At 41.9% G+C, this 24,934-nt stretch overlaps 1 protein-coding gene across 1 annotated transcript in view; it reads left to right on the top strand.

Moving 5' to 3' along the window:
- Positions 1-24,934, top strand: part of SPAG17 (sperm associated antigen 17) — a 783,114-nt gene that overhangs the window by 582,494 nt on the left and 175,686 nt on the right. Inside the window, exons 31-33 of the mRNA XM_053705129.1 lie at positions 7,488-7,673; positions 18,781-18,905; positions 23,737-23,867. Of these exons, the coding sequence (XP_053561104.1) occupies positions 7,488-7,673; positions 18,781-18,905; positions 23,737-23,867 (442 nt within the window). The remainder of the gene's footprint in view (positions 1-7,487; positions 7,674-18,780; positions 18,906-23,736; positions 23,868-24,934) is intronic.

Raw genomic sequence — 24,934 nt, 5'->3', positions numbered from 1 at the left:
GAGAAGAATATTGAAAGTGGAGAACAGATGTTTGGGTTTGAAGAAAGAGTAATTATTTGCACGAATAGGGTAGAAATAAGAGTAGAGAAGTAATGTTGCTTAGGGAGGTTATGGGCAGAATAGTAGGAGTTCAAGATGAACTTGTAGTGAAGAAAGTCAGCTGAACTATAAGATTTTCTCTTGTGCCACTCAGCAGTACGGGAACATCTGCGTAGGTACTGTGTCAGAGGAGTATGCCAGGGCTGAGGGTGAGTATGTAATTTCTGAGCTATGATATAAGGGGCCAGATTGTCAAGGACCGATGTAAGGGTGGAATTAAAGTGGCAGATAGATACAGCTGGCAACTATATCGCTTGCATTGGCTAAGATTCCTTATACTTATTGTTCTTATGTATTCATGCTGTATGCCAGCAATTCAACTATGTTATATATCTTTATAATAAGCATTGACAGTGATATTTCTTTAGTGTCCCTTTAAAATAGGTACCATGGGCACAAGAGAGATTTTTTTTAGCTTATGCTTACACTAGAGGTTTTCTATCTCTAGTGTAAGGTTAAGATGTCACTGATGCCGTCTCTGCAGTGGCTCCATCCCATCAGAATTTCCATGTAAAGTACAGTAATGGCTTTTTGTTGAATTTTTTAAATTTGAACCCATTCCAATAATTTTGAAAATCTTTAGGATTGGCGTTTGTGGCACCTAACACCCCCTATACATTACTCAGTGGATTCCAAGCCATCAGGAAACACTTTTAAAAATAAATAGAACATTTCTCCAACATTGGTGTGTCCGGTCCACGGCGTCATCCTTACTTGTGGGATATTCTCTTCCCCAACAGGAAATGGCAAAGAGTCCCAGCAAAGCTGGTCACATGATCCCTCCTAGGCTCCGCCCACCCCAGTCATTCTCTTTGCCGTTGCACAGGCAACATCTCCACGGAGATGGTTAAGAGTTTTTTGGTGTTTAAATGTAGTTTTTATTCTTCTATCAAGTGTTTGTTATTTTAAAATAGTGCTGGTATGTACTATTTACTCTGAAACAGAAAAGGATGAAGATTTCTGTTTGTAAGAGGAAGATGATTTTAGCAGACAGTAACTAAAATCGATTGCTGTTTCCACATAGGACTGTTGAGATGAAGTAACTTCAGTTGGGGGAAACAGTTAGCAGACTTTTCTGCTTAAGGTATGACTAGACATATTTCTAACAAGACTGTGTAATGCTGGAAGGCTGTCATTTCCCCTCATGGGGACCAGTAAGCCATTTTCTTAGTCAAAAACAAACAGAATAAAGGGCTTATTATGGGCTAAAAAACTGGTAGACATTTTTATGGGCTAAATCGATTGCTTTATTTGTGCATATTATTCAAATTTAGGCTAACTATTGACATTTATAATCTTGGGGAACGTTTATAAAACGGCAGGCACTGTATTGGACACCTTTTTCAGTCAGGGGGCCTTTCTAGTCATAGACTGAGCCTCATTTTCGCGCCATTAATGCGCAGTTGTTTTTTGAGAGCAGGGCATGCAGATGCATGTGTGAGGATCTAAGAATCTCTGAAAAAGCTTTTAGAAGGCGTCATTTGGTATCGTATTCCCCTCAGGGCTTGGTTGGGTCTTAGCAAAGACTGTATCTGGGACTGTATAGGGGTTAAATTGAAAAACGGCTCCGGTTCCGTTATTTTAAGGGTTAAAGCTCTGAAATTTGGTGTGCAATACTTTTAAGGCTTTAAGACACTGTGGTGAAAATTTGGTAATTTTTGAACAATTCCTTCATACTTTTTCACATATTCAGTAATAAAGTGTTTTTTGTTTGAAATTTAAAGTGACAGTAACGGTTTTATTTTAAAACGTTTTTTGTGCATTGTTGACAAGTTTAAGCCTGTTTAACATGTCTGTACCTTTAGATAAGCTATGTTCTATATGTATGAAAGCCAATGTGTCTCCCCATTTAAATTTATGTGATAATTGTGCCATAGCGTCCAAACAAAGTAAGGAGAGTACTGCCACAAATAATGATATTGCCCAAGATGATTCCTCAAATGAGGGGAGTAAACATGATACTACATCATCTCCTACTGTGTCTACACCAGTTATGCCCACACAGGAGGCCCCTAGTACATCTAGTGCGCCAATACTTATTACCATGCAACAATTAACGGCTGTAATGGATAACTCCATAGTAAATCTTTTATCCAAAATGCCTACTTATCAGAGAAAGCGCGATTGCTCTGTTTTAAACACTGAAGAGCAAGAGGACGCTGATGATAATTGTTCTGTCATACCCTCACACCAATCTGAAGGGGCCATGAGGGAGGTTTTGTCTGAGGGAGAAATTTCAGATTCAGGAAAAATTTCTCATCAAGCTGAACCTGATGTTGTGACATTTAAATTTAAATTAGAACATCTCCGCGCACTGCTTAAGGAGGTATTATCTACTCTGGATGATTGTGACAATTTGGTCATTCCAGAGAAATTATGCAAGATGGACAGGTTCCTAGAGGTTCCGGTGCCCCCCAACGCTTTTCCTATACCCAAGCGGGTGGCGGACATAGTAAATAAAGAGTGGGAAAAGCCCGGCATACCTTTTGTTCCTCCCCCTATATTTAAGAAATTATTTCCTATGGTCGACCCCAGAAAGGACTTATGGCAGACAGTCCCCAAGGTCGAGGGGGCAGTTTCTACTCTAAACAAACGCACTACTATTCCTATCGAAGATAGTTGTGCTTTTAAAGATCCTATGGATAAAAAATTGGAAGGTTTGCTTAAAAAGATTTTTGTACAGCAAGGCTACCTTCTACAACCAATTTCATGCATTGTTCCTGTCACTACGGCAGCGTGGTTCTGGTTCGAGGAACTAGAAAAGTCGCTCAGTAGAGAAACTCCATATGAGGAGGTTATGGACAGAGTTCACGCACTTAAATTGGCTAACTCTTTTATTTTAGATGCCGCTTTGCAATTAGCAAAATTAGAGGCGAAAAATTCAGGGTTTGCTATTGTGTCGCGCAGAGCGCTTTGGCTAAAGTCTTGGTCAGCGGATGTGTCATCCAAGACAAAATTACTTAACATTCCTTTCAAAGGTAAAACTTTATTTGGACCTGATTTGAAAGAGATTATTTCAGACATCACTGGGGGAAAGGGCCACGCCCTTCCACAGGATAGGTCTTTTAAGGCTAAAAATAAGCCTAATTTTCGTCCCTTTCGCAGAAATGGACCAGCCTCTAATTCTGCATCCTCTAAGCAAGAGGGTAATGCCTCACAACCCAAACCAGCTTGGAAACCAATGCAAGGCTGGAACAAGGGTAAGCAGGCCAAGAAGCCTGCCACTGCTAACAAGACAGCATGAAGGAGTAGCCCCCGATCCGAGACCGGATCTGGTGGGGGGCAGACTCTCTCTCTTTTCTCAGGCTTGGGCAAGAGATGTTCAGGATCCTTGGGCGCTAGAAATAGTTTCTCAAGGTTATCTCCTGGAATTCAAGGAACTACCCCCAAGGGGAAGGTTCCACAAGTCTCACTTATCCTCAAACCAAATAAAGAGACAGGCATTCTTACATTGTGTAGAAGACCTGTTAAAGAGGGGAGTGATACACCCCGTTCCAATAAAGGAACAAGGAATGGGATTTTATTCCAATCTGTTCGTAGTTCCCAAAAAAGAGGGAACGTTCAGACCAATTTTGGATTTGAAGATCCTAAACAAATTTCTCAGGGTACCATCGTTCAAAATGGAAACTATTCGAACGATCCTACCCACCATCCAGGAAAGTCAATTTATGACTACCGTGGATCTAAAGGATGCGTACCTACATATCCCTATCCACAAGGAACATCATCAGTTCCTAAGGTTCGCTTTTCTGGACAAACATTACCAGTTTGTGGCTCTTCCATTCGGATTAGCCACTGCTCCAAGGATTTTCACAAAGGTGCTAGGGTCCCTTCTAGCGGTTCTAAGACCAAGGGGCATTGCAGTAGTACCTTACTTGGACGACATTCTAATACAAGCGTCGTCTCTGTCAAAGGCAAAGGCTCATACGGACATCGTTCTAGCCTTTCTCACATCTCACGGATGGAAGGTGAACAAAGAAAAGAGTTCTCTGTCCCCGTCAACAAGAGTTCCCTTCTTGGGAACAATAATAGATTCCTTAGAAATGAGGATTTTTCTGACAGAGGTCAGAAAATCAAAACTTCTAAGCTCTTGTCAAGTGCTTCATTCTGTTCCTCGTCCTTCCATAGCGCAGTGCATGGAAGTAATAGGATTGATGGTTGCAACAATGGACATAGTTCCTTTTGCACGAATTCATCTAAGACCATTACAACTGTGCATGCTCAAACAGTGGAATGGGGATTATACAGACTTGTCTCCAATGATTCAAGTAGATCAAAAGACCAGAGATTCACTCCGTTGGTGGCTGACCCTGGACCATCTGTCCCAGGGAATGAGCTTCCGCAGGCCAGAGTGGGTCATTGTCACGACCGACTCCAGTCTAGTGGGCTGGGGTGCGGTCTGGGAATCCCTGAAAGCTCAGGGTCTATGGTCTCGGGAAGAGTCTCTTCTGCCGATAAACATTCTGGAACTGAGAGCGATATTCAATGCTCTCAGAGCTTGGCCTCAACTAGCAAAGGCCAAATTCATAAGGTTCCAATCAGACAACATGATGACTGTTGCTTATATCAATCATCAAGGGGGAACAAAGAGTTCCCTGGCGATGAAAGAAGTGACCAAAATTATTCAATGGGCGGAGGATCACTCCTGCCACTTGTCTGCGATCCACATCCCAGGAGTGGAAAATTGGGAAGCGGATTTTCTGAGTCGTCAGACATTTCATCCGGGGGAGTGGGAACTCCATCCGGAAATCTTTGCCCAAATAACTCAATTATGGGGCATTCCAGACATGGATCTGATGGCGTCTCGTCAGAACTTCAAGGTTCCTTGCTACGGGTCCAGATCCAGGGATCCCAAGGCGACTCTAGTAGATGCACTAGTAGCACCTTGGACTTTCAACCTAGCTTACGTATTCCCACCGTTTCCTCTCATTCCCAGGCTGGTAGCCAGGATCAATCAGGAGAGGGCCTCAGTGATCTTGATAGCTCCTGCGTGGCCACGCAGGACTTGGTATGCAGACCTGGTGAATATGTCATCGGCTCCACCATGGAAGCTACCTTTGAGACAGGACCTTCTTGTTCAAGGTCCATTCGAACACCCAAATCTGGTCTCCCTCCAACTGACGGCTTGGAGATTGAACGCTTGATTCTATCAAAGCGTGGGTTTTCAGATTCGGTGATAGATACTCTGGTTCAGGCCAGAAAACCTGTAACTAGAAAAATTTACCATAAAATATGGAAAAAATATATCTGTTGGTGTGAATCCAAAGGATTCCCATGGAATAAGATAAAAATTCCTAAGATTCTCTCCTTTCTTCAAGAAGGTTTGGAGAAAGGATTATCTGCAAGTTCTCTAAAGGGACAGATCTCTGCTTTATCTGTCTTACTACACAAAAGACTGGCAGCTGTGCCAGATGTTCAAGCATTTGTTCAGGCTCTGGTTAGGATCAAGCCTGTTTACAGACCTTTGACTCCTCCCTGGAGTCTAAATCTAGTTCTTTCAGTTCTTCAAGGGGTTCCGTTTGAACCTTTACATTCCATAGATATTAAGTTACTATCTTGGAAAGTTTTGTTTTTGGTTGCAATTTCTTCTGCTAGAAGAGTTTCAGAGTTATCTGCTCTGCAGTGTTCTCCTCCTTATCTAGTGTTCCATGCAGATAAGGTGGTTTTGCGTACTAAGCCTGGTTTTCTTCCTAAAGTTGTTTCTAACAAAAATATTAACCAGGAGATAGTTGTACCTTCTTTGTGTCCGAATCCAGTTTCAAAGAAGGAACGTTTGTTACACAATTTGGACATTGTCCTTGCTCTAAAGTTCTATTTAGAGGCTACTAAAGATTTCAGACAAACATCTTCCTTGTTTGTTGTTTATTCTGGCAAAAGGAGAGGTCAAAAAGCGACTTCTACCTCTCTTTCCTTTTGGCTTAAAAGCATTATCCGTTTGGCTTATGAGACTGCCGGACGGCAGCCTCCTGAAAGAATCACAGCTCACTCCACTAGGGCTGTGGCTTCCACATGGGCCTTCAAGAACGAGGCTTCTGTTGACCAGATATGTAAGGCAGCGACTTGGTCTTCACTGCACACTTTTGCCAAATTTTACAAATTTGATATTTTGCTTCTTCGGAGGCTATTTTTGGGAGAAAGGTTTTGCAAGCTGTGGTGACTTCCGTTTAGGTGACCTGATTTGCTCCCTCCTTTCATCCGTGTCCTAAAGCTTTGGTATTGGTTCCCACAAGTAAGGATGACGCCGTGGACCGGACACACCAATGTTGGAGAAAACAGAATTTATGCTTACCTGATAAATTACTTTCTCCAACGGTGTGTCCGGTCCACGGCCCGCCCTGGTTTTTTAATCAGGTCTGATGAATTATTTTCTCTAACTACAGTCACCACGGTATCATATGGTTTCTCCTATATATATTTCCTCCTGTCCGTCGGTCGAATGACTGGGGTGGGCGGAGCCTAGGAGGTATCATGTGACCAGCTTTGCTGGGACTCTTTGCCATTTCCTGTTGGGGAAGAGAATATCCCACAAGTAAGGATGACTCCGTGGACCGGACACACCGTTGGAGAAAGTAATTTATCAGGTAAGCATAAATTCTGTTTTTCTTCTATGTGAAGAACATTGGGATGTAAAATATTCATAACTACCTTCGGGTTATCACAGTTGATCAAATGCGTGTCGGGTTATCACCCAAGCAAAAAGTGTTTGTTTTTTTCCAGCGTGCATGCTCCATTAAAGTCTATGGGGAGAAGTTAGCATGGTCGCGTTATCCAAAGTCCTGAAGTTAAGCGTGTCGGCTTTCACACGTGCAAATAATTGACTTTCAATTTGCCCATTGTGTGTTAGCGCTACAGAATCTGTTGGCGCTCTAATAATAATAATAGCAAAAGAGTGTTTGGGGAATTCAACGCGCTAGGTATAAAAGAAAATGACATTGAAATGAAGTATAGTATAAAATAAAATGAAGTATCAAGTGCACACATGCTATGTATATACTGATTGTTAATCACTTTAGGTAACAGAATCATTAGTGATTTAATTATCTGTTGTGTTTTGCTTTGCTTTGGCTGTGTATCCTTTGTTTCCATAAAAGTCTCAGTAAAACCCCTTAAACATTGTGTGTTTTTCCATAACTCGTGTAATCAAATAATCCCTTATTATCGTTTGCTAATTCCCTTAGCTTTTATTGTAATCAGATGTTGCCAATAAAACAAATGACTCATTTAAGCATGCTTTTCTAATGCAAACTTCAATTCAGCTTATTGATTATAAACCAAACTAAAAAATAACAAATCACTGAGCTGCCAGGTAATGTTTTCACATGGTCATTCAGATGGATTGGAATCCAGAGCAGTATTTGCTGCTCATTTGTGATACGTTTATCCTACAGGTGTTCCCTTCAGTATCAGGCTGCCTGACTATTAATGAGGAGGGCCGTGCCGTATATTCCCCTCTCGCCTGCTCCTCTGCACAGAACCCTTTCAGACCAGACCCTCTGCCCCCAGGAAGTTACATTATGAGTCACACAGCAGACGTGATCTGTGAGGTTCTGGATCCAGAAGAGAATCTCTTCCAGGTAACGTGAAGCAAAACTTCTGATGTACGGGTAAAGCTTTACTGAAGGAGTTTACAATTTAAATATAAATATTCAGAATCGATATGGCTCTTTGTTAACAGAGAACATTTGTAAATACGATACTTATTATAAAATGAACAAGCCAAATATTGTGACAATAAAAGTGTATAATGGCAATAAACATTCACACCTAGATTACAAGTTTTGCATTCGCGTTTTAACGCTGAAAAAATTGCCCTTTCAGCTTTAAAACAGCAACACAGCCATTACAAGTCTTGTTGGTATAGCTGTACCGCAAGCCTTTTAGCCTGTAATGCAACGTCAGTCCCGCACTCGAAAAAATTAAGTTTTTCTCCTGTTAAGTGTAGTCAGTCCACGGGTCATCATTACTTCTGGGATATTAACTCCTCCCCAACAGGAAGTGCAAGAGGATCACCCAAGCAGAGCTGCTATATAGCTCCTCCCCTCTACGTCACACCCAGTCATTCTCTTGCACCCAACTAATAGATAGGATGTGTGAGAGGACTGTGGTGATTATACTTAGTTTTTATATCTTCAATCAAAAGTTTGTTATTTTAAAACAGCACCGGAGTGTGTTGTTCCTTCTCAGGTAGAATTTGAAGAAGAATCTACCTGAGTTTTTGGATGATTTTAGCCGGCGTAGCTAAGATTCATTTTGCTGTTCTCGGCCATTCTGAGGAGTGAAGTAAACTTCAGATCAGGGGACAGCGGGCAGGTTCACCTGCAAAGAGGTATGTTGCAGTATATTATTTTCTGAGGAATGGAATTGACTGAGAAAATACTGCCAATACCGATATAATGTAAGTACAGCCTTAAATGCAGTAGTAGCAACTGGTATCAGGCTGTTATGTATATATGTTTACACTTCAGTATTCTGGGGAATGGCACTTCACTGGGATAATACTATATGCATATAACTTTTAGCCTAACTTGCAGTGGGAACGTCTAGCAACAGGCTGTTTAATGACATTTCATGTTATTTGATTTAAACGTTTTGCTGGCATGTTAAATCGTTTAATTATCTGAGGTACTGGGTGAAAAATTGTTTTGGGCACTGTTTTTCCACTTGGCTGTCGTTTATTTTAATTTAAGACAGTTTACTGAACTTCCCTCACTGCTGTGTGTGAGGGGGAGGTGCCTATTTTGGCGCTTTTGCTACGCATCAGAAATTCAGTCACAAGTCTGTTTCTCTCCCTGCATGATCCGGATCGTCTCTACAGAGCTCAAGGGTCTTCAAAAATTATTTTGAGGGAGGTAATCACTCACAGCAGACCTGTGAGATTGTGCTTTGACTGTGATAAAATTTATGCCTTTACCGGGAAAAATTTGGTTTTTATCATTTCTCCGGTTCATTGTTATTCAACTGTCATAGTTTTTTTTTCTGTGCTTCTTAAAGGCACAGTGCGTTTTTCATATTACTTGTAAATTGAGTTGAAAAGTATTTCCAAGCTTGCTAGTTTAATTGCTAGTTTGTTAAACATGTCTGACTCAGAGGAATATCTCTGTGCTATATGTGCAAAAGCCAAGGTGGAGCCCAATAGAAATTTATGTACTAATTGCATTGATGCTACTTTAAATAAAAGTCAATCTGTACAAATTGAACATCATTCACCAAACAACGAGGGGGAAGTTATGCCGACTAACTTGCCTCACGTGTCAGTACCTGCATCTCCCGCTCGGGAGGTGCGTGATATTGTAACGCCGAGTACTTCAGGGCGGCCATTACAAATCACACTACAGGACATGGCTAATGTTATGACTGAAGTTTTGTCTAAATTACCAGAACTTAGAGGTAAGCGAGATCACTCTGGGGTGAGAACAGAGTGCGCTGATAATATTAGGGCCAGGTCAGATACTGCGTCACAATTTGCAGAACATGAGGACGGAGAGCTTCAATCTGCAGGTGACGGATCTGATCCAAATAGAGTGGATTCAGACATTTCAAATTTTAAGTTTAAACTAGAAAACCTCCGTGTACTGCTAGGGGAGGTATTAGCGGCTCTGAATGATTGTAACACCGTTGCAATCCCAGAGAAATTATGTAGGCTGGATAGATACTATGCAGTACCAGCGAGTACTGACGTATTTCCTATACCTAAGAGGCTTACAGAGATAATTACTAAGGAGTGGGATAGGCCCGGTGTACCCTTTTCCCCCCCTCCTGTATTTAGAAAAATGTTTCCAATAGACGCCACCACACGGGACTTATGGCAGATGGTCCCTAAGGTGGAGGGAGCGGTTTCTACTCTGGCTAAGCGTACCACTATCCCGGTGGAGGATAGCTGTGCCTTTTCAGATCCAATGGATAAAAAATTAGAGGGTTACCTTAAGAAAATGTTTGTTCAACAAGGTTTTATATTGCAACCCCTTGCATGTATTGCGTCTGTCACGGCTGCGGCCGCATTTTGGTCCGAGTCTCTGGAAGAGACTCTTGACTCAATAACTATAGATGAGATTTCAAATAAGCTTAAAACCCTTAAGCTAGCTAATTCATTTATTTCAGATGCCGTAGTACATTTAACTAAACTTACGGCTAAGAATTCCGGATTCGCCATTCAGGCACGTAGAGCACTGTGGCTAAAATCCTGGTCAGCTGATGTTACTTCTAAATCTAAATTACTTAACATTCCTTTCAAAGGGCAGACCTTATTCGGGCCCGGTTTGAAAGAAATTATCGCTGACATTACAGGAGGTAAAGGCCATGCCCTGCCTCAAGACAGAGCCAAACCTAGGGCTAGACAGTCTAATTTTCGTGCCTTTCGTAACTTCAAGGCAGGAGCAGCATCAACTTCCTCTGCACCAAAACAGGAAGGAGCTGTTGCTCGCTACAGACAAGGCTGGAAACCTAACCAGTCCTGGAACAAGGGCAAGCAGGCCAGAAAACCTGCTGCTGCCCCTAAGACAGCATGAATTGAGGGCCCCCAATCCGGGAACGGATCTAGTGGGGGGCAGACTTTCTCTCTTCGCCCAGGCTTGGGCAAGAGATGTCCAGGATCCCTGGGCGTTAGAGATCATATCTCAGGGATATCTTCTGGACTTCAAAATCTCTCCCCCAAAAGGGAGATTTCATCTTTCAAGGTTGTCAACAAACCAAATAAAGAAAGAGGCGTTTCTACGCTGTGTACAAGATCTTTTGCTAATGGGAGTGATCCACCCGGTTCCGCGGTCGGAGCACGGACAGGGGTTTTACTGAAATCTGTTTGTGGTTCCCAAGAAAGAAGGAACCTTCAGACCAATCTTGGATTTAAAGATCTTAAACAAATTCCTAAGAGTTCCATCGTTCAAAATGGAAACTATTCGGACAATCTTACCCATGATTCAAAAGGGTCAGTACATGACCACAGTGGATTTAAATGACGCTTACCTTCACATACCGATTCACAAAGATCATTACCGGTATCTAAGGTTTGCCTTCCTAGACAGGCATTACCAGTTTGTAGCTCTTCCATTCGGATTGGCTACGGCTCCAAGAATCTTCACAAAGGTTCTGGGCGCTCTTCTGGCGGTACTAAGACCGCGAGGAATTTCGGTGGCTCCGTACCTAGACGACATTCTGATACAAGCGTCAAGCTTTCAAACTGCCAAGTCTCATACAGAGTTAGTACTGGCATTTCTAAGGTCGCATGGGTGGAAGGTGAACGAAGAGAAAAGTTCTCTCTTTCCACTCACAAGAGTTCCCTTCTTGGGGACTCTTATAGATTCTGTAGAAATGAAGATCTATCTGACAGAAGGCAGGTTAACAAAGCTTCAAAATGCTTGCCGTGTCCTTCATTCCATTCAACACCCGTCAGTGGCTCAATGCATGGTGGTAATCGGCTTAATGGTAGCGGCAATGGACATAGTACCCTTTGCACGCCTACATCTCAGACCACTGCAATTGTGCATGCTAAGTCAGTGGAATGGGGATTACTCAGATTTGTCCTCTACTCTGAATCTGGATCAAGAGACCAGAAATTCTCTTCTATGGTGGCTTTCTCTGCCACATCTGTCCAGGGGGATGTCATTCAGCAGACCAGATTGGACAATTGTAACAACAGACGCCAGCCTACTAGGTTGGGGCGCTGTCTGGAATTCCCTGAAGGCTCAGGGATCATGGACTCAGGAGGAGAGTCTCCTTCCAATAAACATTCTGGAATTGAGAGCAGTTCTCAATGCCCTTCTGGCTTGGCCTCAGTTAACAACTCGGGGGTTCATCAGGTTTCAGTCGGACAACATCACGACTGTAGCTTACATCAACCATCAAGGAGGGACAAGAAGCTCCCTAGCGATGATGGAAGTATCAAAGATAATTCGCTGGGCAGAGTCTCACTCTTGCCACCTGTCAGCGATCCACATTCCTGGAGTGGAGAACTGGGAGGCGGATTTCCTAAGTCGTCAGACTTTTCATCCGGGGGAGTGGGAACTTCATCCGGAGGTCTTTGCCCAAATACTTCGACTTTGGGGCAAACCAGAGATAGATCTCATGGCGTCTCGCCAGAATGCCAAGCTTCCTTGTTACGGGTCCAGGTCCAGGGACCCGGGAGCGGTCCTGGTAGATGCTTTGACAGCACCTTGGACCTTCGGGATGGCCTATGTGTTTCCACCCTTCCCGATGCTTCCTCGATTGATTGCCAGGATCAAACAGGAGAGAGCATCGGTGATTCTAATAGCGCCTGCGTGGCCACGCAGGACCTGGTATGCAGATCTAGTGGACATGTCATCCTGTCCACCTTGGTCTCTGCCTCTGAGACAGGACCTTCTAATTCAGGGTCCTTTCAAACATCAAAATCTAACTTCTCTGAAGCTGACTGCTTGGAGATTGAACGCTTGATTTTATCAAAGCGTGGATTTTCGGAGTCAGTAATTGATACCTTAATACAGGCTAGGAAACCTGTTACCAGAAAGATTTACCATAAAATATGGCGTAAATACTTACATTGGTGCGAATCCAAGAGTTACTCATGGAGTAAGGTTAGGATTCCTAGGATATTGTCTTTTCTACAAGAGGGTTTAGAAAAGGGTTTATCTGCTAGTTCCTTAAAGGGACAGATCTCAGCTCTGTCCATTCTTTTACACAAACGTCTGTCAGAAGTTCCAGACGTTCAGGCTTTTTGCCAGGCTTTGGCCAGGATTAAGCCTGTGTTTAAAACTGTTGCTCCACCATGGAGCTTAAATTTAGTTCTTAACGTTTTACAGGGTGTTCCGTTTGAACCCCTTCATTCCATTGATATTAAATTGTTATCTTGGAAAGTTCTGTTTTTAATGGCTATTTCCTCGGCTCGTAGAGTCTCTGAGTTATCAGCCTTACATTGTGATTCTCCGTATCTGATTTTTCATTCAGATAAGGTAGTTCTGCGTACTAAACCTGGGTTCTTACCTAAGGTTGTCACTAACAAGAATATCAATCAAGAGATTGTTGTTCCATCATTGTGTCCTAACCCTTCTTCAAAGAAGGAACGACTTCTGCACAATCTAGATGTAGTCCGTGCCCTGAAATTTTATTTACAGGCAACTAAAGATTTTCGCCAAACTTCTTCCCTGTTTGTCGTTTATTCTGGACAGAGGAGAGGTCAAAAAGCTTCTGCTACCTCTCTCTCTTTTTGGCTTCGTAGCATAATACGTTTAGCCTATGAGACTGCTGGACAGCAGCCTCCTGAAAGAATTACAGCTCATTCTACTAGAGCTGTGGCTTCCACTTGGGCCTTTAAGAATGAGGCATCTGTTGAACAGATTTGCAAGGCTGCAACTTGGTCTTCTCTTCATACTTTTTCCAAATTTTACAAATTTGACACTTTTGCTTCTTCGGAGGCTGTTTTTGGGAGAAAGGTTCTTCAGGCAGTGGTCCCTTCCGTATAAAGATCCTGCCTGTCATTCCCGTCATCCGTGTACTTTAGCTTTGGTATTGGTATCCCAGAAGTAATGATGACCCGTGGACTGACTACACTTAACAGGAGAAAACATAATTTATGCTTACCTGATAAATTCCTTTCTCCTGTAGTGTAGTCAGTCCACGACCCGCCCTGTTTTTTATGGCAGGTCTAAATTTTTAAATTATACTCCAGTCACCACTGCACCCTATAGTTTCTCCTTTCTCATTTGGTTCTCGGTCGAATGACTGGGTGTGACGTAGAGGGGAGGAGCTATATAGCAGCTCTGCTTGGGTGATCCTCTTGCACTTCCTGTTGGGGAGGAGTTAATATCCCAGAAGTAATGATGACCCGTGGACTGACTACACTACAGGAGAAAGGAATTTATCAGGTAAGCATAAATTATGTTTTTCATAGGATTCCCATAGCGCTGCCATTATGAGTTGTGCAGTGAGGCTGAAAAGCTTGCGTTACACCCTATAACGACATGTTCCGTACCGCCATCTGAGAGCAGTAGTTATGAGTTTTACTCAACAAAACTGTTACATAAACCTCATAACTAAAGTGTTACAAAGTACACTAACACCCATAAACTACCTATTAACCCATAAACCAAGGCCCTCCCGCATCGCAAATACTATATTAAACTTATTAACCCCTAATCTGCCGCTCCCGACATCGCCACCACTAATAAAATGTATTAACCCCTATTCCGCCGCTCCCCGACATCATCACCACTATACTAAAGTTATTAACCCCTATTCCCTCACACCCCAACATTGCCCACACTATAATAAATATATTAACCCGTATTCCGCCGCTCCCCGACATTGCCGCCACTAAATAAAGTTATTAACCCCTAAACCTTTGGCCTCCCACATCACTACCACTGAATTAACCCCTAAACCACCAGCCCCCCACATCACCAAAAACTAAATTAAACTATTAACCCCTAAACCTAACAACCCCCTAACTTTAAATTAAAATTACAAGATCCCTATCTTAAAATAAATATAAACGTACCTGTGAAATTTAAAAAAAACTAAGTTTAAAATATAAATTAAACTAACATTACTATTAGACTAAAAATTAAAATAACTACAAATTAAATAAATTATATTACACATTAAAACAACCTAACCCTACTAAAAACCCTACTAAAAAAAAACTACATTTTAAAAAATAAAAAATACTAAATTACAAAAATAATTACAAAAATGAACAAACAAAATTATCCAAAATAAAAACAAGTACACCTAATCTAATAGCCGTATCAAAATAAAAAGCCCCCCCCAAATAAAAAATTCCCTAGTCTACAATAAACTACCAATAGCCCTTAAAAGGGCCTTTTGTAGGGCATTGCCCTAAAGAGATCAGCTCTTTTCCCTGTAAAAAAAAATACAAAGACCCCCTCTCAACAGTAAAACCCACCACCCAACCAAACCCCCAAAATAAAAAAACCTAACTAAAAAAAAACCTAAGCTGCCTATTGCCCTGAAAAAGGCATTTGTATGTGCCTTGCCCTTAAAAGGGCATTCAGCTCTTTTTCAAATAGCCCAAACCCTAATCTAAAAAAAAACCCCACCCAAAACAAAACTTAAATATCCTAATACTAACCCCTCTTTAGGTACTCACAGTTGCCGAAGTCCGGCTTGATAGATCTTCATCCCAGCGGCTCCATCTTCATCCAGACGGATCCATCTTCATCCTTCATGAGACTGGCATCTTCTTATTCCCTGCGGAGGCGGAGCGGTCGATGCGCGGAGGCAGAGGTCTTGGCAAAGGTATAAGGCGGACGTCCATCGATCCGACGTAGAGGTTCTCTTCATGCGATCGTCAGCCACACACTGAGGTTTCAAATGCAAGGTACCCATTTTATACTGGGGGAACCATTGCATTCCTATTGGCAGAAAAATTTAAATCGGCCAATAGGAATTAGGGCTGCTAACATCCTATTGGCTGTTCAAACCAACAAATAGGATTTAAGCAGCTCTCATTCCTATTGGCTGATTCCTATTGCCTGGACCTCCACCTTGGACCTCCGCCTGGACCTCTGCCTGGACCTCCTCCTTGGACCTTCGCCTGGACCTCCGCCCCTGTGCATTGACCGATCTGCCTCCACAGGGATGAAGAAGATGCCGGTCCCGCGATGGATGAAGATGGATCCTCCTGGATGAAGATGGAGCCGTCTGGATCAAGATGGAGCAGCTGGGATGAAGATCGTTCAAGACGGACTTCAGCAACTGTGAGTACCTAAAATTTAAAATTTGGTAGACAATGCAGCAGTGCAGCCAGTAAGGCCAGTCAAATACTTGTACTGGAAGAGGTATTAGTAGCAGAAATAGCAAGGTTCTTATGCCACTTTACAGATCATTAGTTAGGCCAAATCTGGAATACTGTGTACAGTTCTGGAGACCATGGGGCCTCTTTATCATATGTATGTTGGACCTAATCCGACAGTGCGGATCAGGTCCGACAGACATCGCTGAATGCGGAGAGCAATACGCTCTCTGCATTTAGCATTGCACCAGCAGCTCTTGTGAGCTGCTGGTGCAACGTCGCCCCCTGCAGATTCGGGGCCAATCGGTTGCCAGCAGCGGGTGTCAATCAAGCCTGCAGACTCGCCAGAAACACGGGACCTCAAGCTCCGTACAGAGCTTGATAGATAGGCCCCCATGTCTTCAGAAAGATATAAATAAACTAGAAGCTGTCCAAAGGAGGGCTACTAAAATTGTGCATGGTCTAAAACAGTCATTTTCAACCACTGTACCGCGGCTCACTAGTGTGCCGTGAGAGATCGCCAGATGTGCCGCCGTTAATTGGTCCCTTCTTGCTTAAGTGCACTCCTGAAGCGGAACAGAAGCCAGTAGCTCCTGCTACCCTACGCACTCATCCGGACACGCAGGGACTCTCTCGACAGCTCACATATCACCGCGGCCTACTCTGAGGTCTAGGAGCCTACATTCACTTGTTCACAAGCTTCTGAACAGGGTAACTGGCCAGGAGGTACGTGTTATTAACTGGAGTCTGGATTGATAGTCGCCTTGAAGAATAGAGGAGAGTGGACCAAAGTGGCGGGAACAGCAGCCATTTTCTTTCTGTGTCTGCGGAGGTCTTTTGATCAATTGCGGCCTACACACTCCCACAGTCGCAGTTTTACAGATCCACTTACCTCCCCTTCCTGTATTCTCAAGCTCAGGGAGAATTGCCCTGGATATTAATTATATCATTCCAGCATAGAGAAGAAGACATCTGCTTTAACTGGGTGAGACCTTTCTGTTTAACATCATTTGCATTTCATGGCATTTGCCCTCCTGGTTTAACTTTTGTAATTCTTCAGTTTACTCTCATTATTGCCTGATTGCCAAGCCTTGATGCTCTTTTGTGGGCCCCATATTTATGCTGATCCTGCACTGATTGTGAAACTCTTATACTGGTGCCCCCAAGGCTTAGGGACTTTAACAGTAGAATCACTTGGGCCCCAGTAGCTTCTGCTTTTGGGCACTGCTTACTGCCCCAACAAGCGGAACTTTTACTTGCATGGAATTACTGCATTTCACATAAGAATTTATTTCCATCACTGGAACCCCCCTAACAGCCTCAATACGTGGCACTCTTGATTGTTATTATTGTGCCTCTAGCTTTGGCAATACAGTTGTAGTGACTGTCATGCTAATAAAGCTGAATTGAATTGACTATATATATATATGCTGTATTAGGCTACAATGTGTGATTTGGTAACATTTTGGGATGGTGGTGTGCCGCAGGATCTTTTAATGTAAAAAAATGTGCTGTGGCAAAAAAAAAGGTTGAAAATCACTGTACTAACTAGTCTACCTGGTTAAAATAACTATTAGTTATATTGTAGCTAGCTTAGGTTTTATGTCACAGGTAAGTATGTATTTAGTTTTAAATAGGTATTATTTAGTTAATAATTGTAAATTTAATTTAGCTCTTTTTTAATTATGTTAAAGTTAGGGGGTATTAGGTTTAGGGTTAGGTTTAGGGATTAATATAGTTTATTTTAGGTTGTTGCAATGTGGGGGGCTGTTGGTTTCGGGATTATTAGGTTTATTTAGTGGTAGTGATGTGGGAGGCCAGAGGTTTAGGGGTTAATAACTTTATTTAGTGGCGGTGATGTTGGGGAGCGGCAGAATAGGGGTTGATATCTTTATTATAGTGTGGGCAGTGTTAGGGTGCGGAGGAATAGGAGTTAATAACTTTAGTATAGTGGAGGTGATATTGGGAGCGGCAAATTAGGGGTTAATACATTTATTTTGGTGGTGGCAATATCGGGAGCGGCAGATTAGGGGTTAATAACATCATGTAGCTGTCGGGGGCAGCAGATTAGGGGTGTTTAGACGTGGGGTTTATGTTAGGGTGTTAGGTTTTTTTTTCCCCGTAGACATCAATGGGGATGCGTTACGGAGCTTTTCATTCCGCGATCGCAGGTGTTTTTTTTCTAACGCTCTCTCCCCATTGATGTCTATAGGGAAAGTGTCCATGAGCAAGTCAAAGCAGCGCTTGTATTTTATGCGGTATGGAACTTAATGCAACCATATAGCACGCACAAGCCGGCTTTTCAAAACTCGTAATGACAGCGCTATGGAGGGTGAAATAAAGCATCCTTTGTTGCATTCGTTTCGTATCCTCTATAGCGCACAACTTGTAATCTAGGTGTCAGTTTCTTGTGATCGTACATGCACCGTGCACGTGCAGATACTCACCATGGGTGTGTAATCCGAGCAATCTCAGGGTTAAAAACACTCAGCAGCTTTTCAATGTTGCTAAGCAAAAAAATAATGTTCCACAATAAATTGTTTGTTGTTTTCTTTTGACAATGAAATATCTAATTAGAAGCTCACACAGCGTTTCAGTAGGGCCTTGGGATAGTTCATACATTTCTAGAGTTCAGGTCTCCAGAGCGTCACCCAATAGAAATGATTCCTAAACAGTTTATACTCACCTGATAAATACATTTCTTTCATGATGGTGAGAGTCCACAAGCAATTACATGTGAGATTAAAATTCAGTCCTGCACTTTAATGCCATACGTGAGGGCTTGTGGACTCTCACCATCTTATGAGAGAAATGTAGAATATTAGTTTGGTTAAATATAGAGAAGTGTTCTGTTATTGGCTACACATTGTCACATCTTATAGCACTTAACCCTATCTCAGTATCGTTGTATGTACAGCCAGCCGGGCTCTCTGCTAAATACCTTGTGCTTTTCCCTGTAGGTCATGGTAGACGGGAGCACAAATGTAATCATTGCAAACAGTGACACCTGTGAAGAGGAGGAAAATAACTCATCAAGTAACAATATGCAGCACAATCCTGATGAGTATGATTTACATGCACCAAGGTATACAGTACTAGACGTGAATATGCACTAACTTATCATGAGAAACAGCCCTAAATTCTCACTGCTGATCGTATCCATATGGCTCATTAAAGTGTAGACATAAAATTCTCTATTTTGTTACAGCATTTTCTTTCTATGGGCTAGATTACCAGTGGAGAGAAACTGATAGGGCAGCGCACATTACCTTCTGCTCAGCCTTAATAATAAATAACGCACACTCAGGCTTGTGTAAAGAATAACGCACACTCAGCCTTGTGTAAGGAATAACGCACACTCAGCCTTGTGTAAAAAATAACGCACACTCAGCCTTGTGTAAAGAATAATGCACACTCAGGCTTGTGTAAAGAATAACGCACACTCAGCCTTGTGTAAGGAATAACGCACACTCAGCCTTGTGTAAAAAATAACGCACACTCAGCCTTGTGTAAAGAATAATGCACACTCAGGCTTGTGTAAAGAATAACGCACACTCAGCCTTGTGTAAGGAATAACGCACACTCAGCCTTGTGTAAAAAATAACGCACACTCAGCCTTGTGTAAAGAATAACGCACACTCGACCTTGTGTAAAGAGTAACGCACACTCAGCCTTGTGTAAAGAATAACGCACACTCAGCCTTCTGTAAAGAATAACGCACACTCAGCCTTGTGTAAAAAAATAACGCACACTCAGGCTTGTGTAAAGAATAACGCACACTCGACCTTGTGTAAAGAATAACGCACACTCAGCCTTGTGTAAAGAATAACGCACACTCGACCTTGTGTAAAGAGTAACGCACACTCAGCCTTGTGTAAAGAATAACGCACACTCAGCCTTCTGTAAAGAATAACGCACACTCAGCCTTGCGTAAAAAATAGCGCACACTCAGCCTTGTGTAAAGAATAACGCACACTCGGCCTTGTGTAAAGAATAACGCACACTCAGCCTTGTGTAAAGAATAACGCACAATCAGGCTTGTGTAAAGAATAACACACACTCAGCCTTGTGTAAGGAATAATGCACACTCAGCCATGTGTAAAGAATAATGCACACTCAGCATTGTGTAAAGAATAATGCACACTCAGCCTTGTGTAAAGAATAACGCACACTCGGCCTTGTGTAAAGAATAACGCACACTCAGCCTTGTGTAAAGAATAACGCACACTCAGCCTTGTGTAAAGAATAACACACACTCAGCCTTGTGTAAGGAATAATGCACACTCAGCCATGTGTAAAGAATAACACACACTCAGCCTTGTGTAAGGAATAATGCACACTCAGCCATGTGTAAAGAATAACACACACTCAGCCTTGTGTAAAGAATAACGCACACTCAGCCTTGTGTAAAGAATAACACACACTCAGCCTTGTGTAAGGAATAATGCACACTCAGCCATGTGTAAAGAATAACACACACTCAGCCTTGTGTAAAGAATAATGCACACTCAGCCTTGTGTAAAGAATAACACACACTCAGCCTTGTGTAAAGAATAATGCACACTCAGCCTTGTGTAAAGAATAATGCACACTCAGCATTGTGTAAAGAATAACGCACACTCAGCCTTGTGTAAAGAATAACGCACACTCAGCCTTGTGTAAAGAATAACGCACACTCAGCCTTGTGTAAAGAATGCTTGTGCAATGATAAATGCGGATAGTGTAAGCAGTCTACATTTAGTGATGTCGAGCAGACATGATTCACTATAGCGAATCATGTCCGCTTCACTGATAATAAATCTACCCCATAATCTGGTATTACTAGTAAATGGTTAAATATATAAAACCAAAGCATCTTAATATGACAGAAACTTTTTTTAGCGCACCCTATACTTGTAATGAATAGTGCTGAGAGCGCTATTAGCTCGCTCATTGTGCTTATATTACAAGGGGTTCTTTTCCTCATTTTTTGTGTGATTACCTCTATGTATTGGTATTGGAAAACCACCAATTTTTTAAATTTAGTTTTTGTTCCAAGGAGCTAGGACCATCCTGAGCTGAGATATTGAGGTTTCCATAAACATCTGTATAACCACAATTTGTTGTGCCCCATGCACAAAGATGGCCACCGTGGTAAAACAAAGTAAAATAAAATTAAAAACCTGGTAGTTTTGCAATAACAATACAAAAAGTTAATAATTAAAAAAAATAGGAAAAGTAAAAATGGACAAGCAACTAACTTTACAATTATTGGACCACTTGAGATGGATTGATCGAAATGTAAAATATTTACAGACATTGACGAAAATCAGCGTATGCTGACGGCATTTATCGATGTGTGGCGGACATGATCCGCAATATTGGATCATGTCCGCTCGCACCTTATTAAATATGCCCCATAGAATGGCGGCGCTTCCCACCCTCCTTTAGAGTTTGCTGGCTTCTGCCGTGTCTCTTGATCAGAAACTCACACTAGTGAAGTATTGTCAAGACACCAAGGTTACTAATAGGAAAGTACTCACAGGATGTCTTGAGATATAAGGTGTGTCTGTAGTTCCTCTAAACACAATCAATATCCAAAGGCGGGATGTAGTAAAATCAAGTTTAATAAAAGAATTTAAAATACAAAAGTAGATTTCATCTTGATAGCAATAGCTCTACGCGTTTCAGAAAAGTATGCCTTTTTCAAGAGCATTCATGTGTTACAAAATAGCCAGCAATCTCTAAAGGAGGGTTGGAAGCGCCTCCATTCAAGCAGGCCCATTTATCAAAGGGCTTGCGGACCTGATCTGACACTGCGGATCAGGTCCGCAAGACCTCGCTAAATGCGGAGAGCAATACGCTCTCCGCATTTAACATTGCACCAGCAGCTCACAAGAGCTGCTGGTGCAACGCCGCCCCCTGCTGACTCGCGGCCAATCGGCCGCCAGCAGGGAGCTGTCAATCAACCCGATCGTATTCGATCGGGTTGATGTCCGGCGATTCCTGTCCTCCTGTTCAGAGCAGGCGGACAGGGTTATGGAGCAGCGGTCTTTAGACCGCTGCTTCATAAGTTGTGTTTCTGGCGAGTCTGAAGACTCGCCAGAAACACGGCCCTTCAAGCTCCGTACGGAGCTTGATAAATGGGCCTGTATGTATCTACATTCCAGAATCGAGTCAAAGGACAGACTTTTTGGCGAGCAGCATCACTCTAAGGAAATGTTTTCATATTGTATTGTTTAATCGATTGTTTGTATATTTTTTTTAACCCTTACACTTTATGCTAGGTTGCAAACCTTAGTTTAGCCCCACTTGTTATCTAGCCCTACGTGTATACGCATATGTGAAGTGTTTCATTAAAATAATATAACACAGAAGTAAATGATGAACTCTACTACTTGAGCAGATTTTTTGTGCTCCATCAGCTCCAAGTGTTATCTGGCATGATATTTATTTTCTGATCCATAGTTCATTATGTGGAGGAATTAACGCACCCACGCTATCCAACATGCAGATGTTATCACATACTACTCCTGAGTAATAACAAAAATAACTTAATATGAGCACAAAAAAGAGTGATATTAACATTCTATAGCGCTATATCTCTGCAGCTCTATATCTATAAATCAGTCAGTAGGATAATATTTTGGACTGATTAAGGAGCAGATACCCTGATTGGCTAGTATGTTTTCTTTACTTTAAACCCTCTGCAATAGGCAGAGAATCAGTGATAGATCAGTGAAAGTTGTGTGGGCAGCAAATGATGTCATTGTGATGTCATAGGGCACATGTGTATTAGAAAAGTGACATACAGTGACTGCTAATGTCAGTGTGTTTATATGCGGTCCTTAAAGGGATACTAAACCCAATTTCTTTCTGTAATGATTCAGATAGCGCATGCAATATTAAGAAACTTTCTAATTGACTCTTACTATTAAATTTTCTTCGTTCTCTTGATATCTTTATTTAAAAAGCAGGAATTTAAAGCTTATGAGCCAGCCCATTTTAGGATCAGCACCCTGGATAGCACTTGCTTATTGGTTAATACAATTAGCAAACCAATAAGCAAGCATAACCCAGGTTCTCAACCAAAAATGGGCCGGCTCTTAAGCTTTACATTTCTGCTTTTTAAATAAAGATAGCAAGAGAATGAAGAAAAATTGATAATAGGAGTAAATTATCTATCTGAATCACTAAAGAAAAAAAATGGGTTTAGTGTCCCTTTAAAGGGACAGGAAACCCCAAAATTTTCTTTCATAATTTGGCTAGAACCTGCAATTTTAAACAACTTTCCTATTTACTTTTATCATCAAATTTTCTTCATTCTGTTGTTATCATTTGCTGAAGGAAAAGCATTGCACTACTGGCCGCTATCTGAATACATTTAGTTAGCCAATCACAAGAGACAAATGTGTGTAGGGCACCAATCAGCAGCTAGCTCCCACTAGTGTAAAATATATGCGTATTCTTTTCAACACAGGGATACCAAGAGAACAAAGCACATTTCAAAATAGAAGTGAATTTAAAAGTGTCTTAAAATGACCTGTTGTATCTGAATCATGCAAGTTTAATTTAGACTTTCCTATACCTTTAGCTGGGCTTCTGACAAATCTGTTTTCTTATACAATATTAGTGCATACTTTATTTTCTCTGTTACAAATAAATAAACAATACTGTTTAGAATCCCTTACAACTGCTCTAATGATATGTACTTAATATCTGCATTTCCTTGTTAATTTGGCATCCGCCTCCTGGGCACTGGGGAGCCAATGCCTCGCATACAATTCTAGACAATCCTCAGCTAGAGAACAGTGCAAGATGTGTGGGATTAGATCACAATACCCATAACATAAGCTGAATATAATAATACATTGCACTGCAAGGCCATTCTAGCCCATTGTATCATCCCATGTGCTATATTTATCTACCTTGTACAGGTTCTTCATTATAAACGCTGATGGATCTGGCACTGAGCTTCTTCGTAATCGGGAAGTAGAAGATTATTTGGCCTCCTGTTATTGTGAAGAAGCAACCGCTGTTCTACAGGAGCCAATCCAAGAGCTACCAGGTACATAGACTGATCCAGTCATTAGTTGTACTTATTGTTCTGATAGTAATGAGCAGAACGGTTTGACACATTCATCTTGTATGTAAATACCACAGCAGGGAACGTGTGTCTAGTATATGGCGCTGTTACGGAATGTCTTCCTATGTCTGTCTTATATTGGGAGAGTATAGTGTTGTAGGCTTATGAAACGTGAAGGAAACTGACTCTTTAATGGACACAACGTGTCTTGAAGCCTGTGAAATGTTGTACAAAAATATGTATGGAGCTTAATAATTGTAAAGTGAATTGATGTGTAAAGAGTTTACTAAATGTATAGAGGCCAATTTATCAAATGTCTGTCGGACCTGATCCGACAGTGCGGATCAGGTCCGACAGACATCGCTGAATGCGGAGAGCAATACGCTCTCCGTATTCAGCATTGCACCAGCAGCTCACAAGAGCTTCTGGTGCAACTCCGCCCCCTACAGACTCGCGGCCAATCGGTCGCCAGCAGGGGGGTGTCAATCAACCCGATCGTACTCGATCGGGTTGAATTGTGGTGATCGGGTTGATTGACACCTCCCTGCTGGCGGCGGACTGGCCGCGAATCTGCAGGGGGCGGCGTTGCACCAGCAGCTCTTGTGAGCTGCTGGTGCAAGGCTGAATACGGAGAGTGTATTGCTCTCCGCATTCAGCGATGTCTGTCGGACCTGATCCGCACTGTCGGACCTGATCCGACAGACATATGATAAATAGACCTCATTGTGTAGTGTACTACATGTTGTGTAGTTTACTGAATGTTGTATTGTGTACTACATATTGTATAGTGTACTATATATTATATAGTATACTACATATTGTATAGTGCACTACATATTGTATAGTGTACTACATATTGTATAGTGTACTTTATATTGTATAGTGTACTACATATTGTATAGTGTACTTTATATTGTATAGTGTACTACATATTGTATAGTGTACTACATATTGTATTGTGTACTACATATTGTATAGTGTACTATATATTATATAGTGTACTACATATTGTATAGTGCACTACATATTGTATAGTGTACTACATATTG

This window comes from Bombina bombina, chromosome 3, assembly GCF_027579735.1.
Source record: "Bombina bombina isolate aBomBom1 chromosome 3, aBomBom1.pri, whole genome shotgun sequence".
NCBI classification, from domain to species: Eukaryota; Metazoa; Chordata; class Amphibia; order Anura; family Bombinatoridae; genus Bombina; species Bombina bombina.
This window is presented reverse-complemented; position numbering and strand designations above follow the sequence as displayed.